Source organism: Macrobrachium nipponense, chromosome 39 (assembly GCF_015104395.2).
Source record: "Macrobrachium nipponense isolate FS-2020 chromosome 39, ASM1510439v2, whole genome shotgun sequence".
NCBI lineage: Eukaryota > Metazoa > Arthropoda > Malacostraca > Decapoda > Palaemonidae > Macrobrachium > Macrobrachium nipponense.
The window spans coordinates 3,513,595-3,530,432 of record NC_061099.1 but is presented as its reverse complement, the minus strand read 5'-3'; the positions used below and the strand labels follow the sequence as shown (position 1 = coordinate 3,530,432).

The following is a 16,838-nucleotide window of genomic DNA, read 5'->3' as shown; positions in this document are numbered from 1 at the left end:
TGAAAAGTACTTTGTTTCCCTTTTATCATCTTTCATGATGGCAAGGCACCTGATGAAACTGTCTGAACAGCGTTCGTGTTGATTCCCAGCCAATTGCTGAGTGATTAGTCTCTTTTGGGCCTAACTGACGGTTTAGTGTAGTATCTTGAATGCCCATTTCAGAAGCCAGTATGCACTTGATATTCATGTGCTGTTCAAGTTTCCTTTTTGGGCACATTTTACACCCCTACAGAATCATATCAGTATAATGGTTCATATTGTCACATATCAGTGATGAGATGTAATTAGTCTCTCTCTCCCTTGATGTTTTAAATTATAATATACAGGTGGCTAGATTTAAAATTAACCTTACAAGTGGTTAAAATTTATGAGGTTCAGGTCATTTACGAGTTTGGATTACAGGGCTACATTTAAGTGAAATTAGCCAAGAAATGTTTTCATATATAGATATGGCCATTTCCTTTTAAGTGTAATAAATTGTTTTACAGAAAAAACACTAGTATTTTGGCAAAGGTATGAAGCACATGGAATTCTTCAAGTTCTCCTTTCATAGTATTTTCCTTCAGTTACTTATTGTTAACTTAATAAGATTTAGTTCAGATGTGCAGGTATGGAAGTCTATGAAAACTTGTGTTAAAGCTGTATGAGTTTTGAAGGTGCTCACTTCATTTGAGGTTTAATGTTTTATTTATTTATTCAAATCTTGAAGTTCTTATTTTGTATTCCCATCATGTATAATGAAATTCATTTTTTGTTTTATGTTTTCATAGATTGCATTCTGCTTATTGCTCTAGTTTTATTAACATTTATTATTTATAATTTTAACCACATGTAAATACATAACTAACATTAGAAGCAAGTCTATAAAGTAGAGGTATGATTTATTCTAATTCTTTATAGTTGGCAGCTTAAGTATTATGCATTTTGTATCTTAAAATATATTTATACATTGCTGTAAATAACTTATAGCTCCATAAAGAAGTTGTACAGCATAACTTTTCTCAAGCTATAGTATTATAATTGCCTCGGCATTTTAAATAACAAACCTTTCCCGTATTTTCCCTCATTCATTTCACGATTCTTTTATTTCTTTCTTTTATGTACTACTTCCTTCTTTTACATTTTCCATCAAGATTGATTTCTAGAAATTATCTACACTCCATACCTTTCAGAAAAAGGGATGAAGGAAGAGTATACTCATAGCATGATACTTCCGTAATGCATTTATTGTAGCTTGTCACTTGTCATCTGTTTATGATGAAGCCTAAATATGTACCAAGAATATTTGAATTGGGATATATTTAGAAAATGTGTCTGAGCTGGGTGCCTCTGCGCAATGTCTTCTGTGGTGATGCTGCAGCAAATTTTAAACTGTGTTGATTACTCTCCATTTAATGAGATCTTGTGCTAAGCAAGCTCTCATGAAGAGGAAGTGGAAATGTCTTTTTCGGTATAAAGCATTTCTTATACAAAAAAAGATTTAATTTTCCCTCCAAAGAGAGATGGATTTGGTGAAAAGACTGCTGTTACTTGAAATAGCTTAGCACAAAGATATTGGGAATTGTTTGCTGTTATGAAATTTGTAATTAGATTTTTGGGAAAAGTATTTAATCTGCTGCTGAATTTTAAGGGCAGGAAAGCTTTAGGAAGAAGAATAACTTAAAATGTGACAACCTATCAGCCTCATACAAGTTATTGAGAAAATGTGGAAATTCTTTGCATTCATTAGATAATGAAAGGTTATGGTTCACATCAGTTGACATACTTGCATATGTGGTTAAGCTGACGAGTTTTATTCAGCTTTATCTGTTCTTCCGTGACTATAATGCTTGAATTAGATCTCCATAAGAGAATTACTCCATATTCCTTTTTTCCTTTCAAAGGGATTGGTTTTCAGTGAGACTTCTTGATGTCAACTGTTTCTGTTACCATACAGCTGGGTTCCCTGGTGGACAGAAAGCAAAGAATTGAATCATAAACCTTGCAAAAGTGAACCCTTTGCTCTACCATAGAGACATAAGTCACTGAATGTCATATTTGTTGCAGAAATGTTTGAATATAATATAATATATTGAAACATGGTGGCATTTTGGCTTTTATATAATTTTCCAGTACAAAGTGTACACTTTTATGCCAGTGCTATCAATGCTTAGTATTCATACTTCAATAGTTGTGTTTGTTAAAGAGTTTCTGTGATATGACATTGGAATACACCAGAACATAACAAGGAAAAAGTCATTTTTCTATTTCCCCATGTGTTTTTTATTTGTTCAAGTTTATCCCCCTCATGTTAAAATTCGTCTTCTTTATTAGATCACATTGTTGCATGTAAGTGTACTGTATATACCATAAACAAAACGGACACAAAAATTTATTTATGCAAAAAATGTGTCTTCAGCTATTGTTTAAAATCTCATGTTCTAACCTGTATTGCAACTCTTACAGGTGTTTTTATTTTTTAATTCAATAAGACCTTCAGAAGCAGATGTGCAATGTGTCTTACTATTTTCTTCCTGTGTTATGTTTTATTTAGAATATTGTGTTCATAGAAATAATAGTACATACGTAGTTAACAAATTCTAAATTTAAATTAATTTGCATCATATATTGACATTCATATGATAAATGGATTGTAGACTTCTAAGGCAAGGGAGCCAAAAAGATAAGTAATGCATTTGATGATAGCTTTTGAGCAGAGTTGAAGTAAAATGAGATCTGCTGTATACGTATGTAGGTCATAAGTTAAAGTGCTCACCATTTCATGATTGTTACAGAATATTTGACTAACTTAGATTTATACATGAGATTTTAGAATAACCAAAGTTGAATAGAAATTTTTCTGTGGATGTATTTTACTGCTGTTTTGTTATTCGGGCAAGTGGAAATAAAAGAAAGCACAAAGGATGTAGCTTGAGCAGAAGTAATATTTTTTTTGCCATTCTTTAAGTAAATTAGTTTTGACTTCTGAACTAATTTATAGAGACTTGATAACCTTGTAAATCTAGATTCTATTGGCAAAGAAATTTCTCAACATTTTCTATTTTTACTTGTAATAAATTTGGATTTCTCTAAGCCTGAAAAATTTATTATTTTACAAAAGAATCCATTTTTCAATATAAATCCATTACAACTTGATACAGCCGTATTATGCTTCCTCAGAATTGTATAGACATTCCACAGAAGAAAAAAAGAATCCCTTTGGTACCCAAAAGTTTTGAAGACTAAGTTGTGGTCGTGCATTGGGCTAGGGCCTTTATTAAGGATTTGGGTTATACTATCTTCTCTTATGGGAGAGAACTTCTAACGCTAACCAATCCATCAAAGCATAGCTGTGTTATTACCTTAAATTACTATTTCAGAGAGGAAAAGTATGAATTGCTGTATGTACTCAGCCAGGTAGAACTGGGAATGTGAATCTTTTTCTATGGAGTGTCTTGAGCATTGCCCAGATGTGCAATAAAGGCATTAAGAAGTCTTTTTATTTAGCGTGACAAGTAGTCCAAAAGTCAATCATCCAACTTTCTCTTATACATACTACAGACGATTTGCATTCGAGGATTTATAATACCTTGAGGTTGTTAGCTGATGTTATTTGCTATTAGAAAAGAAAAAAATAATTTAACAAATCAGCAAATGAATAAAAATGTAAGTAAAATGCAAGGTAATATTTGTAATGTCTTCATTCTCATTATTTACACTTGAGTGAAAAGGAGATTGATGTAATGGCAGTAAGCCTTTAGGTATATGCTTCATTTCTTTTGGCCTAAAAGAATTTTTAGTCCTAGATGACTTAGTCTTATATAATGAAGTATTTAATTTTTCATCATAATTTGCATAGTTTTTGAATAACACACCATAACAAACATACAAGTATACATATGCTTAGTTTGTTGATAGCCTGAACAAATTTTGATCTCCATCCTCCACATACCATTTAAATACACAAAAGCCATTTCATTTTATGTGTGTCTTCAGATATGTTATGGACTTAGGCCAATCAAACTAGATGGGAAAAACAATTTGTTCATAAAATTTTATTCCATTTTTCTATAACATGTAGCATCTTGTCTATCATTGTAACTTATTTAGCAGTTATGCTCCATGTCATTAAGTAATAATTCCTTAGAATTAAAGGATTTTGTTTAAGTTTCAGAGTAGTAGAACATTGTAATGGTTTGTTATGGTTGTAGTTCTTTTGATCTTGATTTCTGCAAGTGCTGTGTGTGGAAAATTACATTACTTTATGAATGTTCCCCTGAAAATAGGTGCTGTGATGGTTCTGTTGTCCCTAATATGGTCTTCCATTTGACTAAGTATACAAGTCTCTCTAAATTCCTTGAGCTAATCATGCTTTGAAAGACAGCTGGTATTGTCCATCGGACCATCATTGGATAATAGCATTATTAGATTCTTTGTAATTCTTATAATTGTCTGTTTTGCACATTAAGTGATGATTATGTTAGGTTTTAACGTACAAGAGGAACAAATTTTGTATGTTTTACATGCCATAATATCTTGATCAGGTACATTCAAAGTAGGAAGTTATTTAAAACTCAAGTAAGATTGCAAGAAAGTATTTTTATGAAGTATTTTTTGTAGGTTTGTCTTTATCCAGTTGATTTAGCTTTACATTTGAAAAGTATTAGAATGGTGCTCTAAGAAAGACAGTGAAAATGTTATATTGGTTTGTGGTGACCTTCTCAACCATCATGAGCAGTGGGACTTGTTTTGGGTGGGTGATGTTGAGAATCCTTTAGTCATATAATTCAGATATTGGTGAGGTGATCTTTGACAGTGTAATTTTATTTCATTTATCTTTTTTGTTTTGTTTTTTTGTTTTTTTGGTTTTCAGTTTTATAGCAGACTGAGTAATTTGTAGGGAGTTTCCAGAAACATCTCTTCCCTTATTCCCCATTTGCAATTTTCTAAATGAAAATTGTAATTGAATTGCTGTGGTGATGACAGTAGTATATCAGTTGTGCAACACAGTACAAAGTGATACTGAAAATTATTGTAAATTAGTCACTGTTAATACTGTTGTTGTTCTTAGTATGTTATGCCTGTATCTCTTGGCAATTGCATGTTATTTGCAGGTTTCAGCTCAATGAAGTATATTGTGAAGGTTGTGCACTTTTGATGCATTTTAGCCATAATGCCTCATCTCGTAACTTTGTTGAGGTTTTCTGGAATCCTGAGTGACTTGCAGTCCCAGGTAGCCTACAATTTTAAGATAGTTTTCTCTTTCCAGGCAAGATTATTGTGCCTCTTCTACACTATGGATGAGAGTTATCTAAAATGAACTGAAATTTCTCCATATATTTTTACATTATTGTATGCTTCCATATTAATGTTTGTAGTTGTTCAAAACATATGTCATGCTTTATAATGATCTAGAATCCTTGCTTTAGTGTTTTCTGGAAGCTTTCCAGTTGAGTAAACCTTGATATTTTTGTTTATCTTGCATCAATTTGTCATGATGCATCACATTAACACTATATACACACCGCGACAGAAGGCCCTCTGTGGCTTAGTGGATATTATGTTGACCTGGCAGATGAGAGTTGTGCATAATGAGACAACTAAGTCAAATTTTGAGAGTCTTAAATGTCCTTCAATGAGGATTTAAATCAGGGTGAGGTAAAGTTAACAAGTCAAGTAGAAAGATACCAAAGGGAACAAATGAAAAATAATATTAGATAGAAAGCAATACAGTTGGTGGCTGAAGGGTCATTGTAACTCCCCTCCCCTCAGTTGCACCCCACCCCTTACAGGGACTTTAGTTTATGACAGTGTGTATCTATACATATGCGATAGACCCTTATTGTAGTTGGGTATGTCTTCATGGCAACTAAAGGGATTGTTGCATATGCTCCAACTCTTTTATCATGTTTTCCAACTTGATTAATTGTTTATTCTTTGGAACTGATATGAGTTGTAGACTTCATTATATAATATTTTTATTGCTAGTATTGTGTCATCAAGCAGTACTTTGTGCTTGGGAAGTATTTAGAACCAAATAAACCATTTAGAAACAATTTAGATATCTTTGAGGATGCTGCTTCAACCTTTTTCAAGGAATATTAATAGGCTGAAGTGATGCTAGTATCAAGAGTGTGTCTCATTGCTAGGGGAATATAGTATGTAAATTAAACAAAATGTGGTTCAGCTGAGAAAGTGTATTTTTGAATCCGGAATGCTTTTTTAGAGAAGGCCTGCTGACTTGGTACAAAAATAATTGGTACAAAAATAATTGGTACAAAAATAGTCAAGAGTCCTCATATGGTTTTTTAGGGGCCACAAATTTTTGTAATGACTTGTTTTAATGGGCTATAATTTTCATTTATGTTATCCTCCCCACCACCTTTTTTTACTTGGAAAAATAAAATCCACATTTATGACTGTTTTCATTTGTTCATATGATGGTATCGGCCTGGCACTGGGAGTTTGATTTACAAAATTTGAAATGAAGATATCTTAAAAATTTGTCATATAAGGTTGTATTTCGTAGCAGAAAGCAGATGGTTGTATGCCACAGAGAGTATTGTTCTCTGCAAACTGGCTGCATGCATATTTTTTTGAGTCTTGTGGCTTGGTTGTACTGCTCATTCCATTTTGCTTTGTTGCTGCAGTAATTTTGTGTAGGTATGCAATTTTTAACCCATAATGCATCTACTATTACCTTTAATATTTTGCATTAAAAGTTCTGTGTATTGAATCTTTTTTGGGCAGTTTTTATGGATTGAAGTTTGCCTTTTTGTGTTTTCTCTCCTATGCAGTTTTGTTTATTACTCATTAATTTAGTGAAGGCTTTAGTTGGAGAAGAAAAGAAAGGTGTTGCAGCTCAAATGCAATTATGAGAGATTGTTGGAGAGAGTTTTTATTCATGTTGCTTGTTTTCTATTCCTAAGTTGTTATTTTAGTGTTACAGTGAGTTTAGTTAGCCATCAGTGCAAGGTTGATGTTTCAAACATTTCTAGATAGATTGGAAATTCATGTGCTCTAATTGTCACTGAACTAATGTTTAATTTTTCCTGTTTTTTGTATGATTTATTTCTTGAATTTTCTCAGTACTACAGATATTTTTTAAGAGGGAAGTAAAATTTATAGTGTTATTTTAGGTTTCTATTCATATATACAACAATAGTTCAGACTGTAAGCTACTTTCAGTAATTTCTCTTATAAAGGAGAAAATTGAGCTTGAAACTTAAAAAAATTTGTAAATATCCGAAATTATTTCTCCCTTTTGTGCAGGTTCCCTTTGCAAAAGAAAGGTCACCTTTTACCTATCTTACAACTTAATTTTGGAAATATACATCAACATTTCTGTTTATTGACTAGTGGAACTTTACTCATCTTGCTTTGAAAATGGATAAATTGAATAAATGAAAAAAATAAGGTTGGATTGGAGGGTTTGGGGATGATACCCTTTTCTCAGTGAGATGACTTTATGAGCCGTGTAGCTCTTCTTGGGTAGGATGAAAAGGTACTGGGGTCATTGAATTCATTATCAAAGTGGTTCATTCTTATCCAAGACTGGATCCTTGTCCCTATTTTAAATGTTATCTTAAGTATTGCAAAAGTTAAGTCTAGCTGTGCCCCACTTGCCAGTGAATGAGCACCTGGATATTGTTTTTATCTTAAAACGTGTGAAAATTGTATCTTATCATTTGAAAGGCTGGAGTCCTGATAGCCTGAAATTTGGCTCATTTAGACTCTGAAAAATATTTTTTCCTTCCTGTTATGCATTTCTAAATCACAAAAAAGGAAGAGAAAGACATCTAGCACTGTGCTAATAAAACAAACCTGGAAAGAAAAAGTATTATCAGCAATGGTGATCAACCTCACAGGTAATAAACAATGAATAGATTTTTTGGCTACAAGAAGGAATCTGCCTTAACCTCTCATTCACATTCTTTCCTGCCTGGCCCCTGCTAAAATGTAAGGGATTCATCCTTACTCACTCTGGGACTTTTTCCATTATGTATTGTGCTCAGTTAAATGTGGTAGTGTGGGATAAACATCTGTTTCTTTTCATTATTAAGAGAGATATATAAGCTAAAGACATAAAATGTTTATTTTTTTTAAGTACGTACACTTGTATTTAGAGCAAATTTAACAGGGCATTGCAAAAACTAGAGAAAGGGGAAATGAATCAGAGTATACAGTATTGCATAGATCTAAACGTATATGAAGTGAAAGTCTTTGTGGTACAAATGACAGCAGCTAAGGCAAGTTGACGATAAATAAATAATAGTAATCCGGCTTTTATCATTACGAGTAATATTAGAAATAAAATTTTAGCAACTTAACAGGGTAACAATGGCTCTAGTGTTCCCAAACCCACAAAGTAAATCTACCAAAAACTAAAAGGGACATTCTTAATCTTGTCATGAAGCAGACCTAGTCATAGCGTCAGACAATGACGTAGCATTATAAGTACACATCTAGCCTAACCAAAGTCTCCAAGTAGCCTTTACTTTAGGCTGAAATGATGACTTGCTTGCTATAAAACTATTTACAGCTAATCATCTTGGGTTAAGAGAACAAATGATAGCCTAATTTGTAGTTATGCTAAGCTAAACGTATCTCAAACAAACCTGTTTTGGTTTAAAAATGTCTTTCCAGTAATCACCACAACCAAACTGGAGTAAAAGGAATTTAACAAAATATTCTTAATCACTAATTTTAATGGAAACAAGATCCATCTTAGATTCAGAATAGCTGACTAAGAAATAACTTGTGTAGCTCACTAAGCCTGGGGCTCATGTAGTAGGTTGCTGACAAACCAATATACTTTGAGAATCTGAAATGCTGAATGGGTTCATAAAAGCTGATGCATTTTTCTATCATCGTTGAATATGATTATCATTATTATTTTTGTCAGCCAGAATGCCAGGAGAATGACTTTCTTCATGTATGGAAGAGTTCATAGAAGTTGCTAAGGGGATTTTAGCAGGAAGAGATGATAAAACTAATGTGTTGTAGAGCATGGAAGGAAATAGCATACAGTATTTATCTAGTTTTAATATGTATAGAGAAGGTAAAGTTAATTCATCATTGATTGCATCAGTCCAGAGAAATATCTGACCATTATAAATCTGATGAAAGTGGCAAGCTACAATTGGAACTTCAATGAAAAGGTTACCCCCTATCCTAAGAACCTCCATCTTTATACCACCTTGCTTCTTCTGACTATGTTTCACCTTAGCAGTACCATCAGGGCAAAGAATTGAGTTACAGGGAGGTGTTGTTGGTACAGTTTGTTGAAGCCTACGAAAGACTTCATTCTTTCTCAGCTGACGCCCCACAGATGACTCGATGTTCCACTTACGGCCGCGCCTTTGAACAGCCACCCCTCACACTCACGCATGTTGTGCTAATCATAAGTTTATTTTGCTAGTGTTAATTTGGTAAAGATATTTACATCCATACAGTTTAAATCAGTAGATGTCATTTTTATATCTATAATGATAGAATAGGATATATTGTAGACAGCTCTATATAAACCTTTATAAAGTTTGTCTGTATAGAGGGAATTTGAAACTGTAGTTGAAGTTGAGATAATGTAAATGTATTCAATATTTGCTAATTTGAGTCATTATAATCAGACTACTCATAGCATGGCCGTAGAGCATTTTGTAGTAGAGATTTGCCTTGCATGTGTGTGTGTTAGAGAGGAAAGTGCCTTGCATCAGATTGGTTTTGTGTTATAGGCGATGTTGCAGCTTTTGTTACCAAGCTTTTGCGCTAGGTCCTAGTTCTTCGGCAATGGTGTTGACCTTTCAGCTGGTAGACAGAAGCCAAGGCTCTCCAAAGGTGTGTGGTGGCTGCAGCATCGCCCCATAAAAGAACTTTCCATGGACGTGGATCTGACCCATTGCTCTTTCCTACAGGAACTGTCAATAAATATGGAACGCTTCCAGCAAGTCAGCGAGGCTCTGAGAGATCTCTGCCAGCGGCAGCACTTAGGGACGACCGTGATCACAGTGGCTACTTTAGTGATCGTAATGACAGCTACGGAAGCCGTCGTGACTTGCATGACAGAGGCTACATGAGTGATCATGATCGAAGGTATGCTTATATTATTATTACTATTAATATATTATTATTAGTATTACTATTACAGCGGACCCGGTATTCATGGAGGATGGGTACTGTAACCCCGGCAAATAGCTAAAATCCGCGAATACCTAAAATCCCTCTAAAAATGCTTAGAAATGCCTATTTTGGTAGTTCAAACAAAATAACCCCCTAAAAATGCTTATACGTACATACCTGGGTATTTAATAGTTTTATCACAAAAAGTGCATTTATTCACAAAAAATTACATAAAAATGTACAGTACAGGCAGTCCCCGGCTTACGACGTTCCGAAGTTACGACACTTTTCAATTGTATTCATCAGAAATTATTTCCAGGTTTACAGCGCATGTTCCAGGGTTATTTCACCAATCTGATAGAAGAAATGTGACTCCAAAAAATGCAAAATAATCAATATTTGAAGTTTTTTTTCTTTTATGAAAAAAGGGATTTTGACAAAGGAAAAATCTATTCTGGGGGAAGACCTGTGTCGCCTGGTGAAAAGTTCCTGTAGCTCACTTTTCTTAGTATAAATAGATCCTAAATATACCAGAGAAAAAGCTAGCATGGTAAGCTGAAGTTACTACCCTCAGCTCGAACACTTCAAGGGCGTCGGTATAAGCACTAGGGCGAGTGGAAGCCAGTACCAACAGGTCTTCTTACCAATTAGAGGATTCCTTTCCAAAATTCCTCCCACGGCGAGAGCCATCACAAAGGTTACTCCCCTCACCTTCTGCTTGCTCTCGCTACTACTACTACTACCCGACCGCCATCTTTATTCCTGGAATAGTCGGCCAAGCTTGGACTGGCTTAGGGTGGGGAAAGAAGAAGGGATGGGTTCACCGGGCAACACAGGTCTTCCCCAGAAATAGATTTTTCCTTTGTCAAAATCCCTTTTCTGTGTTCGACCTGTGTCTGCCATTGAAAAAGTATCAGAGAATTGCCATCCAAGCTTAATAGATACCAAACAAGTATATAAAAGGGGATAATGAAACCTAAGGTTCACTTAAAGAATAAATTTAATGCCATAATAAGGCAGATAACTTATTTACTAATTAAAACTAGGACTTAAACTAGAGCTTAAAACTAGTAATAATAAAATTATCTAACACTTGGTATCTGAAGCAATATACGATAGAGTATGTACAGACATGTCAGGAAAACCAATATGGTCTCAATGCTATGTACAAGTTCCAGTGATGGGATGGCAATCAAACCAGCCCGGCCCGGAAGAGAGAGGGTTGGCAGGGAATACGAGCGAGGCAGGTAGGAAGAAGAGAGTATTTAAGGGAAAGGGGACTGACAAAAAGGGCTAAGGGAAGGAGTTGATAAGACTCGGTCATTCAGGAGAGACTATATGCTCCCTGCAGCCACTGTTGAGAATTTAAGGGCCTCTAAGTTCTTGAGATAGTGGCGTTTAAATACTGCTGGAGATTTCCAACCCGTATATGTCTTTAGGTCTTCAAAATTCATATTGTGAAAATAGTTAATGGAGGTAGCCATTGCTTGGATGTCATGGACATGTGGGACTGAATCCGGGTTGGCCTGTTTAATAAAGTAGAGTATTTGTTGTCTAATACCTTTAAGAGAAATCATACCGCCTTTCTCTCTAACAAAAGGGGGCCTGATGATTTTTTGGAAGTCCTGGCCAGATAGGATTTAAGAGTAACTACAGGACACAATGATGCGTCCTGTGTCAGAGGAATAATCTTCCATGGAGCCCATCTGTTTTGTGGGTCCTCATTCTTAGCCAAGAACTTCCGATCTGGGGATAGTAATACTTCACCCGACGGGAGGAATTCCACATGATCTGGATTTCTAGAGAGAGCAGAGAGTTCAGATATTCTGGCACCTGAAGCCAGGGCTATTAAGAATAAGGCCTTTCTGAGAAGGGTTATATATGAGCATGACTCATTGTCAGTGTCTGAGGCTAATTTAAGTACATCATTAAAAAACCAGGAGACCGTTTGGGGGCGGTCTATTGGTCTCAGGCGTGCACATGCTCTTGGAATCAAAGAGAAGTATGAATCTGACAAGTTAATGTTAAAGCCAAGCTGAAAAATCTTCCGATTTGATCGTAGTAATGGTACTAGCGGCTAGGCCCTTCTCAAATAGAGTTCTAAAGAACGAAATTGCTAGATTTGTAGTCATATTTTGAGCAACTGAATCTTTTAGAAAAATGGCCAACTTCTTCACTGCTGAATCATACTGCCTGAGCGTTGATTCTCTTTTATCTGATTCTATGAATAAGATGTTCAGTGGATAAATACTAGCATCCTTTTGGGCCGTAAACTTCATGAAGTTCATAAAGTTAGGGCACTCAGAATTTTTGAGGAAGCTGACACAGTCTGAGTTTGTACTACCTGTCTCAGTTCTGGACAGGGCATCCGTTTGGGCCGGAGATTCAGTTCTAGAAGAAGCGGAAACCAGTTGCTCTTTGGTCAGTTGGGAGCCACTAATGGTACCTGTCCCGTGAAAGATCTTAGCTTGTACAGGACCTTCATCAGAATATTCACCGATGGAAACAGGTAAATCTTCTGCCAATTGTTCCAATTTATGGACATCACATCTGTGGTGTAAGCTAGAGGGTCCAGGTTGGGTGCCACGTAACATGGTAGTTTGTGATTGGATTCCGTGGTGAATAGGTCTACTTGAAGGTCCGGGATTTGATTGCAAATCCACCGGAACGACTTTTTGTCCAGGGACCACTCCAACTCCAGTGGAGTTGTCCTGGAAAGTGCGTCTGCAATAACATTTTTTACTCCTGCCAGGTGAGTTGCTGACAAGTGCCAATGATTTTTCGTTGCTAACGAAAATATCGCAATCATTACGTGATTTAGTTTGCTTGACCTGGAGCCTCCCCTGTTTATGCAGTGGACTACTACTGAACTGTCTGAGACTATCCTTATATGACTGTTCCTGGCCGGAGTCAGTCGTTTTAGGGTCAGGAAAACGGCCATCACTTCTAGAATATTGATGTGGAACTGGCGGAACATCCGACGTTCCCTGGTCTTTCTTGTGTTGCAAATAGCCTCCCCAGCCGCTCAGAGATGCATCCGTGGGGATAGTTAGAGACGGCAGAGGGAATTGCAATGGTACTGACTTGGCCAGGTTGCGGCGTTCCGTCCATGGGCGGAGCCTTTTTGTTAAAATGGGTGAAATTACTGAGATCTTGTCCCTGAGATTGATGTTGGCTCTCTTCCTCCAGACTCGATTGATATCCTTCAATCTGGCTTTCAATAGGACGTCCGTCACTGATGCAAATTGTAGCAAACCTAGGATTCTCTCCTGGGTACGCCGAGAAGCCTTTTTGTTCTTGAGGAACTGTTTCGTAGCCTTCGCTATCTCGTTGATCTTCTTGAATGGTAGAGATAGTTTGTGTTTGATTAGGTCCCATTGTATTCCCAGCCATTGAAAGCGGGAAGCCGGAACGAGCCGGGATTTTTCCTTGTTTATCTGGAAACCCAGAAATTCCAAGAATTTTTTAACCTTGACTGTTGCCTTGAGACACTCTTCGTCGCTGGCTGCCCAAATGAGCCAGTCATCTTGATAGGCTACTAATATTATCCCTTGAGTTCTTAGCTCTTGAACTATCATGTCTCTCAATTTGGTGAATAACCTGGGTGCAATGTTGAGCCCGAACGGCACGACTGTGAATGAGTAAGCTTGTTTTCCTAGTTTGAAGGCTAGGTGCGGAGAGAAGTTCCTTGCTATCGGAACATGATAGTAAGCGTCTGTACGATCTATAGAGGTGGTGACGGTCCCACGGGGAAGTAAGGTCCGCACCTGCGAGACGGTCAACATGCGGAATCTGTCGCATTGAATGTAATAGTTGAGACGGGAAAAGTCCAGAATCACTCTCCTTTTGTTCGAGTCCTTTTTTGGGACACTGAACAGACGTCCTTGTAACTTTAGGCGTGTTACTTCATTTATAGCCTTCTTTTGGAGGAGATCTTTGGCATAGTCTAGAAGGTCCGTTGTCGGAGTCTGGTGAAAACTGATCAGTGGAGGGGGCCCTTTCTCCCATTTCCACCCTAGACCTTTGGAGAATATACTGTGGGCTCATGGACTGAAGGTCCAATGGTCCCAGAAGAGATATAATCTCCCTCCCACCTGCAGGCTCTCACTGGTTGGCTGCAGGTCTGCTTCTTCTTCTGCCTCCTCCAAAGCCTCTACCTCTTGCTCCGCCATGTAGCCAGGTGCCACCATTGACTGCTACTTCTGGCATGCCTATTGTAGCCACGAAATGCGCCTCGCGACTCATAGGAGGGGTTGAAGGCTGGGGAGGTTACTATGGCTGTTGAGGCTGAAGGCTGCTGAGCCGGTGTAGTTTGTACCAGAACAAGCTGCTGCTGCGGTTGAGCCTTAGATGTTGAAGGCTTACCGACCTGAGAGACCGGACCGCTTGCACTATCGCCTGAGGATGAGAGGTCCGGTAGGGATGGAACTTCCTTGGCCTCTTCCTAGGTCTGGATTGGGGTCCTGGGCCATCAAACTTCCTTTTGAAAGGAAGTCCCCAACGGACCCGAAGACTCTGGTTAGCTCTGGCTGCCTCATGAAAGACGTTGTTAACTTCGTCTTTCGGGAACAGATTTTCTCCCCATATTGAGGAATTTATGAGTGTTAGGCTCGTGCCTTATAGAGGCACTCGCCAGGACGTACTTTCTGCAGGCTCGTCTCGCCATAATGAAATCGTACAGGTCCGTTTGGAAAGTCTGCAACAGGGCTTTCGTGAGGACCCGGAAATACTGTTCTTCAGTGTAGGATGACGCGGCCAACTCTGCCGCAGTGACTGAGTTGATCGACCTTCCTAATCTGGTTCTTGCCTCGAATTCCTCTTTGACCAAGGGTGGGGGCGCAAAACGGGTCGAGTTTACCTGCCGTAAACGTAGCCAGAGGGTCATCCCAGAACTCTACATCTGCGGGGAAGAGTAGAGAGGTAGCCTCTATCTCCTTTAGAGCTGGTAAGGGTTTATCCTCCGCCGCAGCTTGCATGGTTAGTTCCGCCACTTTGGTTGTACTCCTTCTGGGGTCACAAACATAGTGAAGCTACCTTTATGGGGCGTCAGTTTGGTGTTAACGCATCCCCATTCAGAAAGGTTGCGAACCCATACAGCTTGAGCTTGGTCCCTAGGGAAGATCACTGTCTCCTTCGGGACCTTAAATACTCTGACTAGCGCATGTTCCACTAGCCTGACGAGTCCGGGGAATGGGAATTGGAGACCCCCCCCGTGAAGAACTCAAAGTCCTCCACCGGGCGGGTTCCACACCCTTCGATCGTCAACTTCCCATCTGAGAATGGGGCATGTAATGCTTGTCGCCACAGGTTGTTATTCTCAAATGGCGGCAGCTTAAACTTATCCCGTACTGTCATGGTCAGAGCCGTGGTTCCGGATTGGTGGAAACCGGTCATCATTTCCTCCAGGGGTCTGATCCTCTCGGTCAGGGACGTTATTGTCTGGCCGGAGGTATCTGTGCCCGAGGCGAATCGTATCGACTCAAGCCTTTCATCAACTACTTCCCTAACCTTCAACATTAGAAGGTTAGCGAATGGCTCCTGATTAAATCTGGACTCCATCGTCTTAGATTTGGAGGACTTGGCTCTCGACCCCTCAGGAGGGGGAGAAGCTTTAACAGTAGGTGACTTAGTAGCAGAGGTCGACGGCTTTGGGGCCGGTTTAGATCCCTTAGGAAGAGATCTCGGTTTTTGTCGTAGCAGACGGTACACGTGTTGGGATGCCGGACCATGTAGCCCTCAAGTTGCACGGCGCAGTTGGAATGCGACCGACAAACTATGTACATGGCCGCAGGGCTTGAAAAGGGTAGCGGGGCACCCTTCAGAGTGAATAAAAGAAAACTCTGGATGTTTTCGCCTGCTCTGGATTCCGTCCTCCGGAAGCTAGAGGTCACCCCAGTGTATGGGGTCTGGGACACGCTGGACCGGAGAGAAGGAAAGTCCTAATCGCTAGTCCGGTCGAACTGAATCAGAAGGCTACGAATTGTCGTAGTCGTATACTTAAACCATCTACCGTCCCCACCGGAATTGTGAACAAAATGAGAGAACAGAAACTGAGCTGCGGAAACTTAGTATAATAACTCCGGTGGCGAGTGTGATGGTGAGTCACACTACATCGGAACCTTAAAGGTCCGGAGATATCTATCTATAGAGTTTTTATATATATATATCTGGTAACCAGGAGTAATCCCTAAAGAGCTTAGCCTACTCAGAGTCTCATAATCTCGTTGCCATAAGCAGTGCCGGCGGAACCGGGCTGAAATGAGCAGAACAGGAGAAGGTAAATCCTATACCTGAGCCTGAACGCATCGAGGGGGGGGAGCGCAACTCCCAGCCCGATCCATTTCTCCTTGAGTGAGACGGCGGAGACAACGGGGAGAAGAGACAACTGAGCGGCGGAGCAGTATAAATGTACAATCCGGTGCGCTGCCCGCTGGCTGGTGTGATGCTAGACCACTATCAAGCCGGCAGAGCTACTCACTCGGAGACATCAAGGTGATTACATATAATACCAGTAACCCTCCATCTCCGACCCCTACCTCCCCCACTTGAACGAAAAACTCTAGCGGCCGTTCATCGGTAAGGTTACTAGCACCGCGAGCTGTAAGACAGCGTCAGGCAGAGCTGAGCTGGGAAGTGGGGGGGAGGGGGAGGTCATGATCGCTTGGCCACAATACCCGATCAGAGACAGACACCTACTGGAGGCTGTGTAGCCTACTACTATGGAGGTAGTAGACCGACTG

The 16,838-nt window shown here is 38.8% G+C and overlaps 1 protein-coding gene across 13 annotated transcripts in view; it reads left to right on the top strand.

Annotated features, from left to right (window-relative positions):
* LOC135210038 (protein still life, isoform SIF type 1-like) overlaps positions 1–16,838 on the top strand; it is a 457,406-nt gene that overhangs the window by 111,599 nt on the left and 328,969 nt on the right. For all 13 annotated transcript variants that reach the window (XM_064242819.1, XM_064242818.1, XM_064242811.1 and 10 more), the window contains one exon: positions 9,894–10,071. In XM_064242819.1, the coding sequence (XP_064098889.1) occupies positions 9,894–10,071 (178 nt within the window). The remainder of the gene's footprint in view (positions 1–9,893; positions 10,072–16,838) is intronic.